This window comes from Coenobita brevimanus, chromosome 110 (genome assembly GCF_032717465.1).
Source record: "Coenobita brevimanus isolate Jiangsu-jjx chromosome 110, ASM3271746v2, whole genome shotgun sequence".
In the NCBI taxonomy this organism is placed as follows: Eukaryota; Metazoa; Arthropoda; class Malacostraca; order Decapoda; family Coenobitidae; genus Coenobita; species Coenobita brevimanus.
In genome coordinates this window covers 50,720,458-50,734,238 of record NC_137063.1, presented here as the reverse complement: position 1 = coordinate 50,734,238, position 13,781 = coordinate 50,720,458, and the positions used below count along the sequence as shown (strand labels likewise).

The window sequence follows — 13,781 nt, the reverse complement described above, 5'->3', positions numbered from 1 at the left end:
AAAAGGGTAGAGATTTGTAAATGTCGAAACGGTAAACTGTCGAATAACAATCGGTCGAAAAACGCGGGTTTGGTGTATTGGTTTAATATGGGGGGGGGGGGGTTTCGTATATCGCATTAATTACATTATAGAAAAACCTCTGAAAGTGAGGGGGGAGAAACTTGAAAAAACATTAAATGTTAAGGGGGGGGTGTCAACTGAGTGAGTAAAAAAGTGATAAAATTATATAAAGGATACAGTACAAACTTCAGGGATGGTTTCCCTGCCAGGGTTTCCTGTGTAAGGAAGGGTCATACGTTCTAAACAGAGAACCAGAAAACATGTAACAAACTGTGATAACCATCATACTAACCTGTTCAGACAACTTTCATCAGAGCCACAAGGTTTTTCTGAGTTGGGATCACAGTCACATCTGTTCACAGATGCCAAATCCAACTTGCTGAGACGGACATTGCCTACTGGACGATTTGTGTCTATCCGGACATATGGCGGAGGTTTCTGTTGAGAGTAGAACCTAATTTTACAACTGTTCTTTAAGAGCCTTATCTCCTTTGAATATAACAATTGTGCCTGATTTCACATAGTGTACTGGATGACAATAACCAAGTTCAAAATTTAGCCTTACTGATTAGCAAAACTCTAGGATGATGATAGTTATTTTATAATAATAACTACCACTCTCCAATAAATATTAGCACCATATGCCACATCTGTCATAAAAATCCTTGTCCATATGTTTGATAATGTACATCTCATATTTAATCTCTCGTTTCCATAATACAGTATTTGGAAACAGGAAGAATGAAATACTAAAATACAGGGCTGTGGAGTCAGTACCCAAAACACCCAACTCCGACTCCTTGATTTCTTGCGTGTTCAACTCAGACCCCTTAAACTTTCTCTACGATAAATTGGCCATGATGGGTCTCCACTGACTTGCATGTGCTCAAAATTCCCATCTCACAGCTTACAGGCACTGGCAGATGCCTCCAAGTCACTTTATACTACAGTATAACCATTTTGTTCCTAGCAATTTCATATTGAACTCACCTCTAGATTCAAGAAATTATCCAGACACATTCACTCAGTGGGAAACCTGCTGATCATGGTGCCTGTTTACATTCTGTTCTTGTCACTCTTTCAACAGATAGGAGCAGCTATGCTTATGTTCGACATAAACGAAGAACAGAACAAATCAGTCCCAAATAAAATAAGAAAAATAAGAAAAGAAAAAAAGAACTGCAGCAGCAACAAAAAATAACACCGAAGGAGCTGTCATTCAAAAGGCAGTAACTCCACATTACAACTACATCATTTAAAATTTCTTTACTAGTGGTCAGAGTTGGAGTCGGGACTTTTTAACCGACCACGACTAATTCCAGCAGTGGGTTAGAGCGCTCCGCTCTGACCGAAGGGTCGGAGGATCAAATCCACCCAAGGGTCATTGGTAGACATCAGGAAGGGCATCCGGTCATAAAATGCTACACGCTCCAGTCCAAAGTCCTCTACCCAGGGGCAACGCCTTAGCCCTTCGAGGATACCTGGCGTAAAACCAAATTATTTTTATATATATATATACTCTGACTCCACAGCCCTGCTGAAATATATCAAAAGGATTAGCTAGCTGTTTTACTGCTAACTTTGAGAGCAAACTTACCAAGTTGCCTTTCTCTGACCACCGGCGTTCTCTTTGACTCACTCTCCTCTTGTGTGCTCTATATGCCTCCAATGCCTCCTCTAATGCTCGCCGGAACTGCTTTTCTAAAGTCTTGCTGGACTGTGCCTTTGATCCCTTATCCTGCCAAAATAAAATGAAATCCCCATACTGAGGCTGTCTGTGGTACACTCAGGCAAAGCTTCACAGCATAGACCTTTATTTGTCATTACGAAGATATGGTTTAACTAATGAATCTAACTTCACTTAGAGTAAATTTTAGACGGTCCAATTTCAAGTACAGGCAGTCATCAATACAAGCAGCATTTATCACAAACCTTTCTCTGCAATTTAGGCCTCAATATATTTGAGAATAACTGCTTTATAGAAGTCCAATGCTGTCTATGAAACTGATTTCCTTCTTTCCCTAAATTTACAGGAAGCCCAATACCTGCCAAGGGCCCCAACCAAATGGGCAGATTCACATGGCCAATTGGAATGTGAGAGGTGTGAATGAGGACAGCAAGAGGGTGGAAGTGGTGAATGTGTTCAAGAGTGCAAGATATGCCGTGATGGCATTGTGTGAAACAAAGATGAAATATTATGAAGTGGAGTGGGAGGGTGTGACATGTAAGATCGGGCATGAATGGGTGAGGAAGATGCAGGGAAGGAGTTGTTTCGTTGATGAGGTGTGGCAGAGTGGAAAGAGAGATTACAATCTCAGCACGAGATGCATGTTATGTCAAGTTCAAGTTTGAGAAGGTGAAAGTGGCTGTGATTGTAGCATATGCACTGTGTAAGAACAAGAGAGAAAGCATGACAGGTTTTGGGATAAGCCGGGATGAAGCGGTGAGAGAAATGCCCAGGAACTATAAAGTGATCGTAACGGGCGATATGAATGGAAGGGTAGGCACCGGTCCTGAGGATGACATAATGGGTTATAATGGAATACCACGAGAAAATCATAATGGGAAGTGACTGAAGGATATGTGTCAGTAAAGGAGGTTGTGCATTTGTGACTCGTATTTCAAACACAAAGATGCACATAAATATACATGGTATAGATGGAACAGGGATCATGTTGAAAGGACCCTGATTAATTACATGATCGTAGAGAGGTCGATGCTGGGAATGGTTGCTGGTATGAGGGCCGTGAGAGGACAATGTGGAGGACTGTCAGATCATATGACTGCGGTATGCATGATCAAACTGAGAGGAGTGAGGTGGATCAGGAGAGAGAGGAGCAGTCAGGGAGAAAGACTGAAAGCTGACAAACTGAGGATCAGAGAAATGGCAAATGAATACAGGACCAAAGCAGGGGAGAAGGTAGAATCAGTGAAATGGAATGAAATGGATTTGGACAGCCTGTGGAATGCACATAGGGACTGATTAGTTAGGAATGCTAAAACAGTGTGTGGTGTGGCAAAAGTACAGGCATATCCTGGTTTAACAATCTAATTGGTTAGGTAAAACCCCATCGTTAGGCAGGATATCGTATATAGGGAAACTTTTAATATGTATTTCGATGTGGACCGTTTACCAGCCTTGGGTTTCTCCCCAAACCAAGTCCAAAACTCATCCAGATGAGCCCAAAAGGCAGGTTCCAGCATGAAAAAGTAATTTACCAAACTGAATATACTTAAAGTGTACATTTACCGGTAAGTAACTCAGTCTAACAGTACAGTACCAGTACTTGTGTTTTGTTTCCACTGGATTGATTGTGATTTCAGACTAATCGGGCACCCTTCACACCATATAGCCAGGATAATTGGGCTATCTCTGTACAGAGACTGGATACGATACGAAATAATGCGATTCGTGAAAGATGTGGAGTGAGGAAGCCTGTGGACATCAGAATCAAAGGGAGTGTACTGAGATGGTATGGTCATGTGGAGAGAATGGATAACAATGAGTGGTGAAAAAGGTACCTGTATATCTGAACGCATTTGAAGGAGGGAGGAGGCAAGGTAGGCCAAGGAGCAAGTGGAAGGATATGACTGATGAGTGTGTGAGGAAGAGAGGTACGGAAGTCAGTGAGGCTGGGGGATTGACAAGAGATCAAGCTGGCTGGATCAATGTTGTGAGAAGTGCATGATCAGGGATCTGGCACCCCTTTTAATGTGATAGCGTCCGGACTGACTCTGTTGAATAAATTTATGTGAAGCTATAGAATGTGGTGAATTTTTTGGCGTATCAGATAGAGCCAGGATTCTGGGGGCTTGAATGATGAGTGAATGGAAGCGTGGCCCATTGGAGTGGGCAAACTTGGGATGTCTAGATGCTGTTACACTTCACCCTACCCTAGAGTGGGAAAGGAGGTTCAAATGATGATGATGATGTGACATTTTAGAATTAACTTGGTAAACAGTTCTCATGATGCAGTGGTTAAAGGCTAACTAACCCCAACAGTTCAAAAAGTCTCCTAAGCTGAATAATACTGTCTCATAACAGCAATAGTAAAATACAGTACGTGTCAGTACAGTTATCCTAAGAAGCAATGGCAGAGTATCCAGATTTCAGTCAGCAATAATGCATATAATCTTCCTTATATTATTGCAAGATGTAAAACTGTAACAGAAAACAATAAGTAAATGGCAAAGTATTAATACGTTTCAAAATTGTAAGAAACAGTTTGTTAAGTTATGATAATAGGAAATCCTGAATGGAACTAAAATTTCAGAGCTATCACTCATGGACTATCAGGAATAAGTTCCGGAGTTTAATTCTACTCTTGGTAACATGCAGTTAATTTTGGTAGCGTAAGACTGAAAAGAAAGGGCCTTCAATAAACAATAAAAATGTCATTTTTATTTATAAGATATTTACCATTAGAATAACAGCAAATGATTTAATGTCATTTACTTCTGTTTTGTCTCCAGAGACGACGAAAGAAAGCTGGAAAGCAGCAGAAGTTAGTAGGCTATTTTAAATGGCTCGATCAACAAGCAAGAATGGAGAATTTTACTCAGACATAGCTTCAAAGGAGTTCATGCGGTCAGTAATAACCCTACGAATACGCCTTGGCTGGTCATACCGATTTTGACTATATTTCTGTCTCAAATGCTTGTTTTAGCCATTCTTCTCACCCAGAACCCCGAAATCCCATCCCCCAAGACATGGGGTGGGGGGGTTAATTTGAAAACCAATCATGAACACCGAAAATAAAAGCCAAATTCGTTCTGATCACACCAAAATACACCAGAAAAATATATTGCCAAACCAAAACACAATAGTGCAGACTTCTAAAAGCTAACCGAACGCAAACATGAGACTTTGTAATTCAAACCAAGTGGCTGTGCACTAGTCGTCTGTTTAGGTAGTAGGAATTATTTCACGTACTAATCAGACTAATTATAAAAGTATCATGCACCATATCTGATAAACAGCTTGGTAGAAATATTGAGAAATAAAATTGAAGTGGATACAGTATCTCATCTTTGTTTTCGTCTCGTCGTACATTAACCATCCCCGGAGAAGTGGTGAAGTCTTTTAAAATGATAAAAAAATTAAACACTTATTATTTTTTTTTTTTTACACGATGTTTTTATCATTAAATTAAAATTCCCATCACACACACCATAGGGTCCTACAAATTCTACATCGTTTTCTTTGCACAAGGCTGCTATAATATGACAAAGGGGCATGCGAAGGAGTGCTATGACACCCCCCACGGATTCCAGTACTACGCTGTGGTAATCCTCTCCCGTTCACCGGGGAACACTCTCCCCTTCGTGCTTTAAGACTACCAAAAGATGCGGATAGGGCAAAGTGAACGCTTTCCCACAGTTTAAGACTAAGGCCGACTGTCTCCCCCCCCCCCCCATATGATGTGGCATTGAAGTTGAGAATGTTTTTACCTTATATTAACTAAGTTTTCACGGGATGCATGGCAGTGCCGTCTGAAGCAATATGAAACTCTGCCATCACTTCTTGGGGGGATTGTACATGACACCTTTTTCGACATTTCTGTTTTCTTTATGTCCCAGTACATTACTCAAAAAATTGCCTATTATGTTACCTACATAGCTATTTCAGGTCAGGTGCGGGTAAGGGGATGAGTCTGTTATGATGTGGCAGGAGTAAACCAGCTCTGCTGTCGGGCCCTGCTGCAGATGTCACTGATTGCATTGCGCAGTTGACCCTTGTGCGGTGTGGTGCGGTGAGGATCTGTCTGTTCTCCCCTTTGGGGCTAAGATGCGAATGAATGTGTTTGAATGGATGAGTAAATGGGGAGTGTGTCATCCTGTCTCAGCTACATCCCTTTCCTTGGGGGAAGCAGCCTAGGTATATAAATAAATATAAAAAAATATATATATACATAGCAGGTTCCCGCAGTTTCCACTATCAGCTGCGTGGGAGTTATTTTTATTATTTTTTTTTCTTACCCATCCTTGATTTATGAGGTAAAAATGATGTCCTCAGGCTCAAAGGGGTTAATGCTACCTTTGACACTGTTGCTGTAGTTCTAACCCCTCGCTAGTCTCAATGCAAAACCAGTGGACCACAGGAAGCCTGCCACTCCCAAAATTCTTTTGCTGGGTGTTATATTAGACTGTCTGAGCTGCTGAGTTGTATTTAGACATGAAGAGTAAGAAACAACTACCCCTTCTTGATAGAGGAAGGCACGTCCACGTGTGACCCAATAGTAGTCGTTGGAGCCAAAGAAGTGGACACAGAACATGCCCTGTTGGTGTGATAGGTTCTCAATGTTGTCAGGAATGAAGCGTGGATGTAGCACTTGACCTGGCCACCATCTGAGGGCATGACAAATTTGTGCAAAGTTAGTTCCATATCATGAAGCAGCCTTCTTTAATCTTTGAGGGTGAGTCTTACATGAGTCTGATCCCCAACTGGTCACATTTATCAAGCATGTGCTCTAAAGCCATAAAGTACCTAAACTGATTATCTACTCATCAATGTACAGTGCTGGACTACATTAGCCTATTATTATTATTATCATGGGGCAATGCAGGATTGGATGATGGATGGATGGATTATGATTATTATTATTATTAATACTGTTATTATTATTACATTTTATTATTATCATTATTTTTTAAAATGTGTCCAACTCTGGGCATGGGCTTCACAGCCACCTCCCAAGGCCAGCAGTCCGTCTACATACCATTAACCTCTACATGTCACCACTTAGATGATAACACCCACTGTCCATATTGAATACATGCTAGGGCTCTCTCATACAGGACTGGTGCACTGGTATTAGTGGAGGTATTTGACTGAAACTAAATGGAAAACTGAACGGGTGAGAGAATGGAATGTGGTTTAGATATATGTGCGGGAGTTAATGAGAATGAGAGGGCAAGAGAGGGAATATGTCTGATGATAAGAAAGAAGTGGAAGGAGAATACAAGAGAGTATGGAACAGTGGGTGCAAGGATTGTATGGGTGAGGATGAAAGTAGGTATTCTTTGCACAAGGCTGCTATAATATGACAAAGGGGCATGCGAAGGAGTGCCATGACACCCCCCACGGATTCCAGTACTACGCTGTGGTAATCCTCTCCCGTTCACCGGGGAACACTCTCCCCTTCGTGCTTTAAGACTACCAAAAGATGCGGATAGGGCAAAGTGGGCAATTGTATGTGTGTATGCTCCGACAGGACCGAGTGGCAGGAGTGAAAGATGAGTTTTGGGTGAGTGTAGAAGCATTTATGGACAAATTTGAGAGGAGCGAGAGAGTGCTTTTGATTGGAGACATGAATGGCAAAGTTGGGAATGTACGAGTGTATGGAGTGGTTGGTCAGTGGGGTGTGCCAGCTGACGTACATGGGAATGGTAGTGGTTTGGTGGACATCTGTGCTGGTAAGGGGTTGGCAATAGCCAACACATACTTTCAACATAAGATGATCCACAGGTATACATGGAGAGTAATGAGGAGGATGGATTGTGAACTTGTTGAACGAAAGGCAATGATAGACTACGTGTGTGTGGATGAGCGAATGAGAAGACAAGTGTTGGGTGCAAGAGTGTGGAGAGGGTGGGGGAATGGAGTCTCAGACCATCACTTAGTGATGGCCAAGATAAAGCTGCAAAGAAAATGGTTGAGGGGACGAAGGGGAAGACAAGAGGAAACAGCTCCTGTGAGGAGAGTGGAGAATTTGCAAGATAGTGAGAAAATGGCAGAGTATAAGAGCATAGTGGAAGAAAGATTGGGAAGGTATGAGTCAGAGCAGATGGAAGGGGTGGAAGACGTATGTAAGATATTTACGGAAGAGATAGGCGCAGCGTGTGAGGTGGTTTGTGGAGTGAAGAGGAGATGCAAGGGTGTGCAAGGGACAGCATGGTGGAATGATGAGGTGAAACGAGCTGTGGAACAAAAGAAGATGGCATATAGTGAATGGTTAGCAAGTTGAGGTAGGGGAGAAGATGAGAGAGAGAAGAGAGAGGTATATGTGAGTAGGAGAAGGGAGGTGAAGAGACTGGTGAAGGAGAGTAAGAAGAAAGTGGATGAAGAGTTTGGGAGGAATCTGAGTGTGAAATGGAGGGAGAGTAGGATATTGTTTTGGAAGGAGGTAAAGAAAGTAAGGCAGTGTGAAAGGGGAAATAGTAGGGGAGTGAAAGATAGGAATAATAGATTGTTGGTGGAGAAGAGAGAGAAATTGAGGAGATGGAAGGAAAATGGGAGAAATGGAGTTCCCCCGAGCTAAGCCCTGTATTGGACTATATAGCCCCGCTAGGGTTACAGGAGCGAGCTACCACTCCCGGCACGGCAGCCCGGGCGAGGCTCGAACTCACAATCCCCCGATGACGAGTCCAGCACGCTACCACTGTGCTACTGCGCCCCCCATAGGAGGAGATGGAAGGAGCACTTTGAGGATTTGTTGAATGTAGAGAGTGACAGCAGTGCAAGTATAAGTGGCTGGGGAATGGCTGGGAGATGAAGAGATGACAGGAGGGAGGAAGAGATCAGTAGGACGGAAGTAGTGGAAGCAATGAAGAAGATCCAGATGGGAAAGGCCCCAGGAATTGATGGAGTGTGTGGTGAAATGCTGAGGTATGGGGGTGAGATTATTGTGGAATGGATATGGAAGTTGTGTAGATTGGCATGGGAAGAGGGAAGGGTTCCAGAGGACTGGAAATCTGGTATAATTGTTCCTTTATATAAAGGAAAAGGGGGAGAGAGAAGTACGTGGTAACCATAGGGGTATTTGCCTTCTTAGTGTGACTGGAAAAATATATGGTAGAATACTCATTGATAGGGTTAGGCATAGGACAGAGGAGCTAGTTGGAGAAGAACAAGGGGGGGATTTAGGAAGGGAAAAGGGTGTGTAGATCAGATATTTGTTCTAAGATGTTCAGTGGAGAAGTATCTAGAGAAGGGAAAGAAAGTGTATGCTGCCTTCATGGACTTGGAGAAAGCTTATGACAGAACAGATAGGCAAGGTATGTGGAAGATATTAAGAATATATGGAGTGGAGGGGAAATTGTTGAATGCTGTGAAGAGTATGTATGAAGGAGCTAGGGCTACGGTGCGAGTGGATGGTGAGCTGAGTGAGTTCTTTGATCTCAATGTGGGACTGAAACAGGGTTGTCTGATGTTTCCATGGCTGTTTAATATATACATGGATGGGGTTGTAAAGGAGGAGGGCAGTGGATGTGGGGGTGGCTCTAATGAATGAGGGTGAGATTTGGAAGATTCCGGTGTTGTTGTTTGCTGATGATACAGTATTGTTGAGTGAAGATGAATGGGAGTTGCAAGGTTTGGTGAATGAATCTGGGACAGTGTATACGAGGAGGAATCTGAAAGTTATTGTAAACAAAAGTAGAGTTATGGTGTTTGAGAGGAATGAAGTCACAGAATGTACAGTGAGGCTGGATGGTGAGGATATGGAGAGTGTGAGTGCATTCAAGTACTTGGGTAGTGTGATGAGTAAGGATGGAACTTTGGGGGATGAAGTGCGTGAAAGGGTACAGCAAGGAAGGAAGGTTGTTGGTTCACTGAAAGCAGTGATGAGAAATAGGGTGGTGAGTATGGAAGAAGTCACTGCATGATAGTATTGTGATACCTACCCTGACGTATGGAAGCGAGGCGTGGACCTTGCAAGAGGGGAACAAGTCAAGAGTGAGAGCAGTGGAAATGAGTTACCTGAGAGGAGCATGTGGAGTGACACAGTGACATGGAGGGACAGGTTGCTGAATGAAGAAGTGAAGGAACGTTGTGGGGTGGATGTGGATGTGGCTGAGAAAATTAGGAGAAATACACTGAAGTAGTTTGGACATGTGGAGAGAATGGAGAAAGAAAGACTGACCAAGAGGGTTTATGTAGGTGAGGTGGAGGGAGGGAGAGGGAGAGGTAGACCGAGGATGAGGTGGAGGGATGGAGTTGAGAGGTATATGAGGGAGGGGGGGGGTGAGTTGGGGGGAGGGTAGTCAAATGGTGGGTGACAGAGCGACCTGGAGGCATTTTGCCTGCGGCCACCCTTTGCGGGATTAGGGCGTCGGGCTATAGATAGATATACAGAATTTTTACATGTCAGGTCTTCTGGTAGATCAGTAAAGTCTGCTTTTATGAAACTCAAATTCTTAAACAGTTCCCTGCCCCTGCGGGGATTTGAACCTGGGTCCGGTAGGACTGCAGGCCACCTCTTTACTGACTGAGCCACCGCCTCCCCCTAAACATCAAATTTTGTTTTTCATTTTGCCTAAAACAAAATAATCGTACTGAGAGGGCCAACAAACAATATCGATGTTACATCTGGGGAGGCGTTGGCTGAATCGGTAGAGAGGCGGCCTGTAGTCCTAATGGAACCAGGATCGAATCCCGACTGGGGCAGGGAATAGTTTAAGGATTTGAATTTCCTAAAAGCAGACTTTCCTGATCTACCAGATGACTGCTGACATGTCAAAAAAATACCCCTGCTAATACCAGTACACCAGTCCTGTATGAGACAGCCCTAGCATGTATTTAATATGGATGGTGGGTGTTAGCACCTAAGTGGCGACATGTGGAGGTGTAGAAGGACTACTGGGTCTTGGGATAGGTCACTGACCCAGAGAAATAGGCCCTGAAGCCTTTGAAAAAAAAAAAAAATTACCTGTAGAGCCCCAACTTAACCCAGACGATATCTCCATAAACTGGGAATTTGCCATTTTCACAGTCCTCACAGACATAGCCACCATCTGGGGCAGTGATCTCCAAACAGTCTGCGTGGAAGGCAGCAGGACACTGGTCACACAGCAGCAGAGACCCGCCCTAACAGTGGAGATAACAAATATGGTATTTCTGAAAATAAGATAACTCTAAATATATATTTTAAATGCTGAACAAAGAAAGAAAACCACAAAATATCCCAATCGGGTCAAAATGTACATGAGAAAATACTGAGTTCCTGCACAGTGCAGCGTAAAGGAAATAACAGAGGAATCAGCTGGAGAACAACAGGGAGGTTTTAGGAAGGGGAAAGGTTGTGTAAATCAGATATTCATTCTTAGGTCTTTAGTGGAAATTTCTAGAGAAGGAAAGAAGTTGTATGCAGCCTTCATGGATTTAGAGAAAGCATATGACAGGGTGGATAGACAAGGATTGTGGAAAGTATTAAGAATATATGGAGTAGATGGGAAGTTGATGAATGCCGCAAAGAGTATGTATAAGGGGGCTAAGGCTACAGTGCGTGTGGATAGTGACCTGTGTGAATTTTCCTATTTGACGGATTGAAACAGGGATGTCTCATGTCTACATGGTTGTTCAATCTATATATGGATGGGGTTATAAAAGAGATACAAGGTAGGGCAGTGGATGTTGGAGCAGCCCTAATGAGAGGGGGCAGGGTTTGGAAACTGCCTGTACTGTTGTTTGCAGATGATACTGTGTTGTTGAGTGAAGACCAAGGGGAGCTGCAAGGCTTGGTGGATGAGTCTGGGAGAGCACGTAAGAAACGGAATCTAAAGATGAACGTAGGAAAGAGTAAAGTTATGTTTTTTGAGAGAAATAAGGTCAGTGAATGTACAGTGAGGCTGGATGAGGAGGAAATGGAAAATGTGAGTGCATTTAAGTACTTGGGTAGTGTGATGAGTAAGGATGGAAGGTTAGAGGATGAAGTGCTTGAAAGGGTACAACAAGGAAGAAAGGTTGCTGGTTCCTTGATTGCAGTGATAAGAAACAGGGAAGTGAGCATGGAAGTGAAAAAGTTACTGCATGACAATACTGTGATACCAACTCTAACGTATGGAAGTGAAGCTTGGACCTTGTTGGAGGGACAGAAGTCAAGAGAGAGCAGTGGAAATGAGTTGTTTGAGAGGGGCATGTGGAGTCACATGGAGAGACAGACTGATAAATGAGGAAGTGAGGGAGCGTTGTGGTGAGGATGTATAGTGCTCGTCAGAAGTATCGAGCGCCCTGCGTCCCTCCTATCAAACAAACCTTTCAACATTGAAAAAACATAAAAATAATGCATTTTATTTACCTTCAGTGCTTTGTAGGGTATCCTTCATGCTTCTTCACAGACCTAAGACGTCTTGGAAGTGAAAGGGCGAAGTTCCTCAGGTGCTGGAGGGGTATTTTGTCCTAGGAGTCACGAATGGCGGCTTCCAGCTTAGGTAGAGAGCTCACGTCCTTCCCTTGGAGATTCTTCTTTACGAGGTAACAGACGTTTTCAATCGGGTTGAGGTCTGGGCTATTTCCTGGCCAGTCTTTCATGAATGATACCTCGCAGTCACGAAGCCAATTGGTGACTGATTTGGCCTTGTGAGCAGGTGCACCGTCCTGCTGAAACACTCATGCACCTGTGAGCTCGAAGGAGTCTGGTAAATGATCACACAGAAGCTCCAGGTAAACATCCTGATTCACTCTGCAGTTCTTGGGAAGCACAACAAGCTTCCCCAAACCTTGACCAGAAAAACAACCCCATACCATGAGTGAATCAGGATGTTTAACCGTGCTTTCAACATACCGTGGGTCAAGTGAGTCACTACCTTTGCGCCGGTACACACGTGCTCCTCTGTTACAGGTGACACTAAATGTTGCCTCATCAGACCACAACACTGGCAACCATTGCTCCTCACCCCAGTTTAGATATCTGTTAGCAAAGGCAAGCCTACGAAGTCACTGGTTTTTTGTGAGAAGAGGCTTTCTCACAGGCCTGTGACTTGTGTAACCAAGTTCATGGACTCTTCGAGACACTGTGCGCACAGACACCTCACCAAACACTTCCGGGTTGCTCTCCTTTATTTTCCTTGCACTCACAAGAGGATTAAACTCCACTGCACATTTTAAAACATTAACAGACCTTGGGGAAGTTTTCCTAGGCCTACCAGACCGCGGTTTCTTTGTGGGAACGTCATCATTGTTTTCCACTCGAAACCGCGCGCATCACCTACGCACTGTCAATCGAGCCACACCAACCAATTCATTAATTTCCTTTGTCTGGTGGACTGCCTCCTTTAGAGCAATGATCTGGGATATGATTTCACTCGATAGTTCACGGGTAAGTGCCATAACAAAGTGGCGAAAGCCAAAACACTGCGGGACACTCGGTAAAAAGGGGCGCAAAAAGAGAGGGAGATGCGGCGGAGTTCCTCTCTCTCAGGCAGCCCGTGGGCAACTGCGGCGGGAACCAACTAGTGTGTCAGAAGGCCTCAGGCTACCGTGACGTCATGCTAGCGCCGCAAACTTGTGGCTCAATTTTTACCACCAAAAACAGGTGATTCTTTTTTGGCCATGAGTATTGCGCGCCCGGCAGTAGGCGCTCAATACTTCTGACGAGCACTGTAGATGTGGATGTGATAGGCAGCATTAGGAGAAACACACTGAGATGGTTTGGCGGTGTGGAGAGGATAGAGCGTGAGAGACTGATGAGGAGAGTGTATGTGAGTGAGGTGGAGGGGTGGAGAAGGGAGGGAGGCCAAGAATGTGATGGAGAGATGGAGTGGAGAGGTATATGAGACATATGAGAGAGGGGTGTGTGAGCTGGGAGCAGGGCAGTGAAATGGCGGGGGACAGGGCTACATGGAGGCATTTGTTTGTGGCCACCCCTAATAAGATTAAATTGACTGGCAATAGACAGATAGATAGAAATAAATACATAAATATAACAAGTCCATATTCTCAAGCACAACCAAGTCCAATACACAGTTTCTGCAATCCCTCAGGAAATTATTAACAGCCTTCC

The 13,781-nt window shown here is 43.7% G+C and overlaps 1 protein-coding gene across 1 annotated transcript in view; it reads right to left on the bottom strand.

Annotated features, from left to right (window-relative positions):
* The window catches only part of NSD (Nuclear receptor binding SET domain protein), a 92,422-nt gene that overhangs the window by 31,145 nt on the left and 47,496 nt on the right, over window positions 1-13,781 (bottom strand). The window contains exons 10-13 of the mRNA XM_080286137.1: window positions 10,710-10,867; window positions 6,258-6,408; window positions 1,658-1,798; window positions 353-498 (exon numbers count right to left, since the gene is read on the bottom strand). Of these exons, the coding sequence (XP_080142263.1) occupies window positions 353-498; window positions 1,658-1,798; window positions 6,258-6,408; window positions 10,710-10,867 (596 nt within the window). The remainder of the gene's footprint in view (window positions 1-352; window positions 499-1,657; window positions 1,799-6,257; window positions 6,409-10,709; window positions 10,868-13,781) is intronic.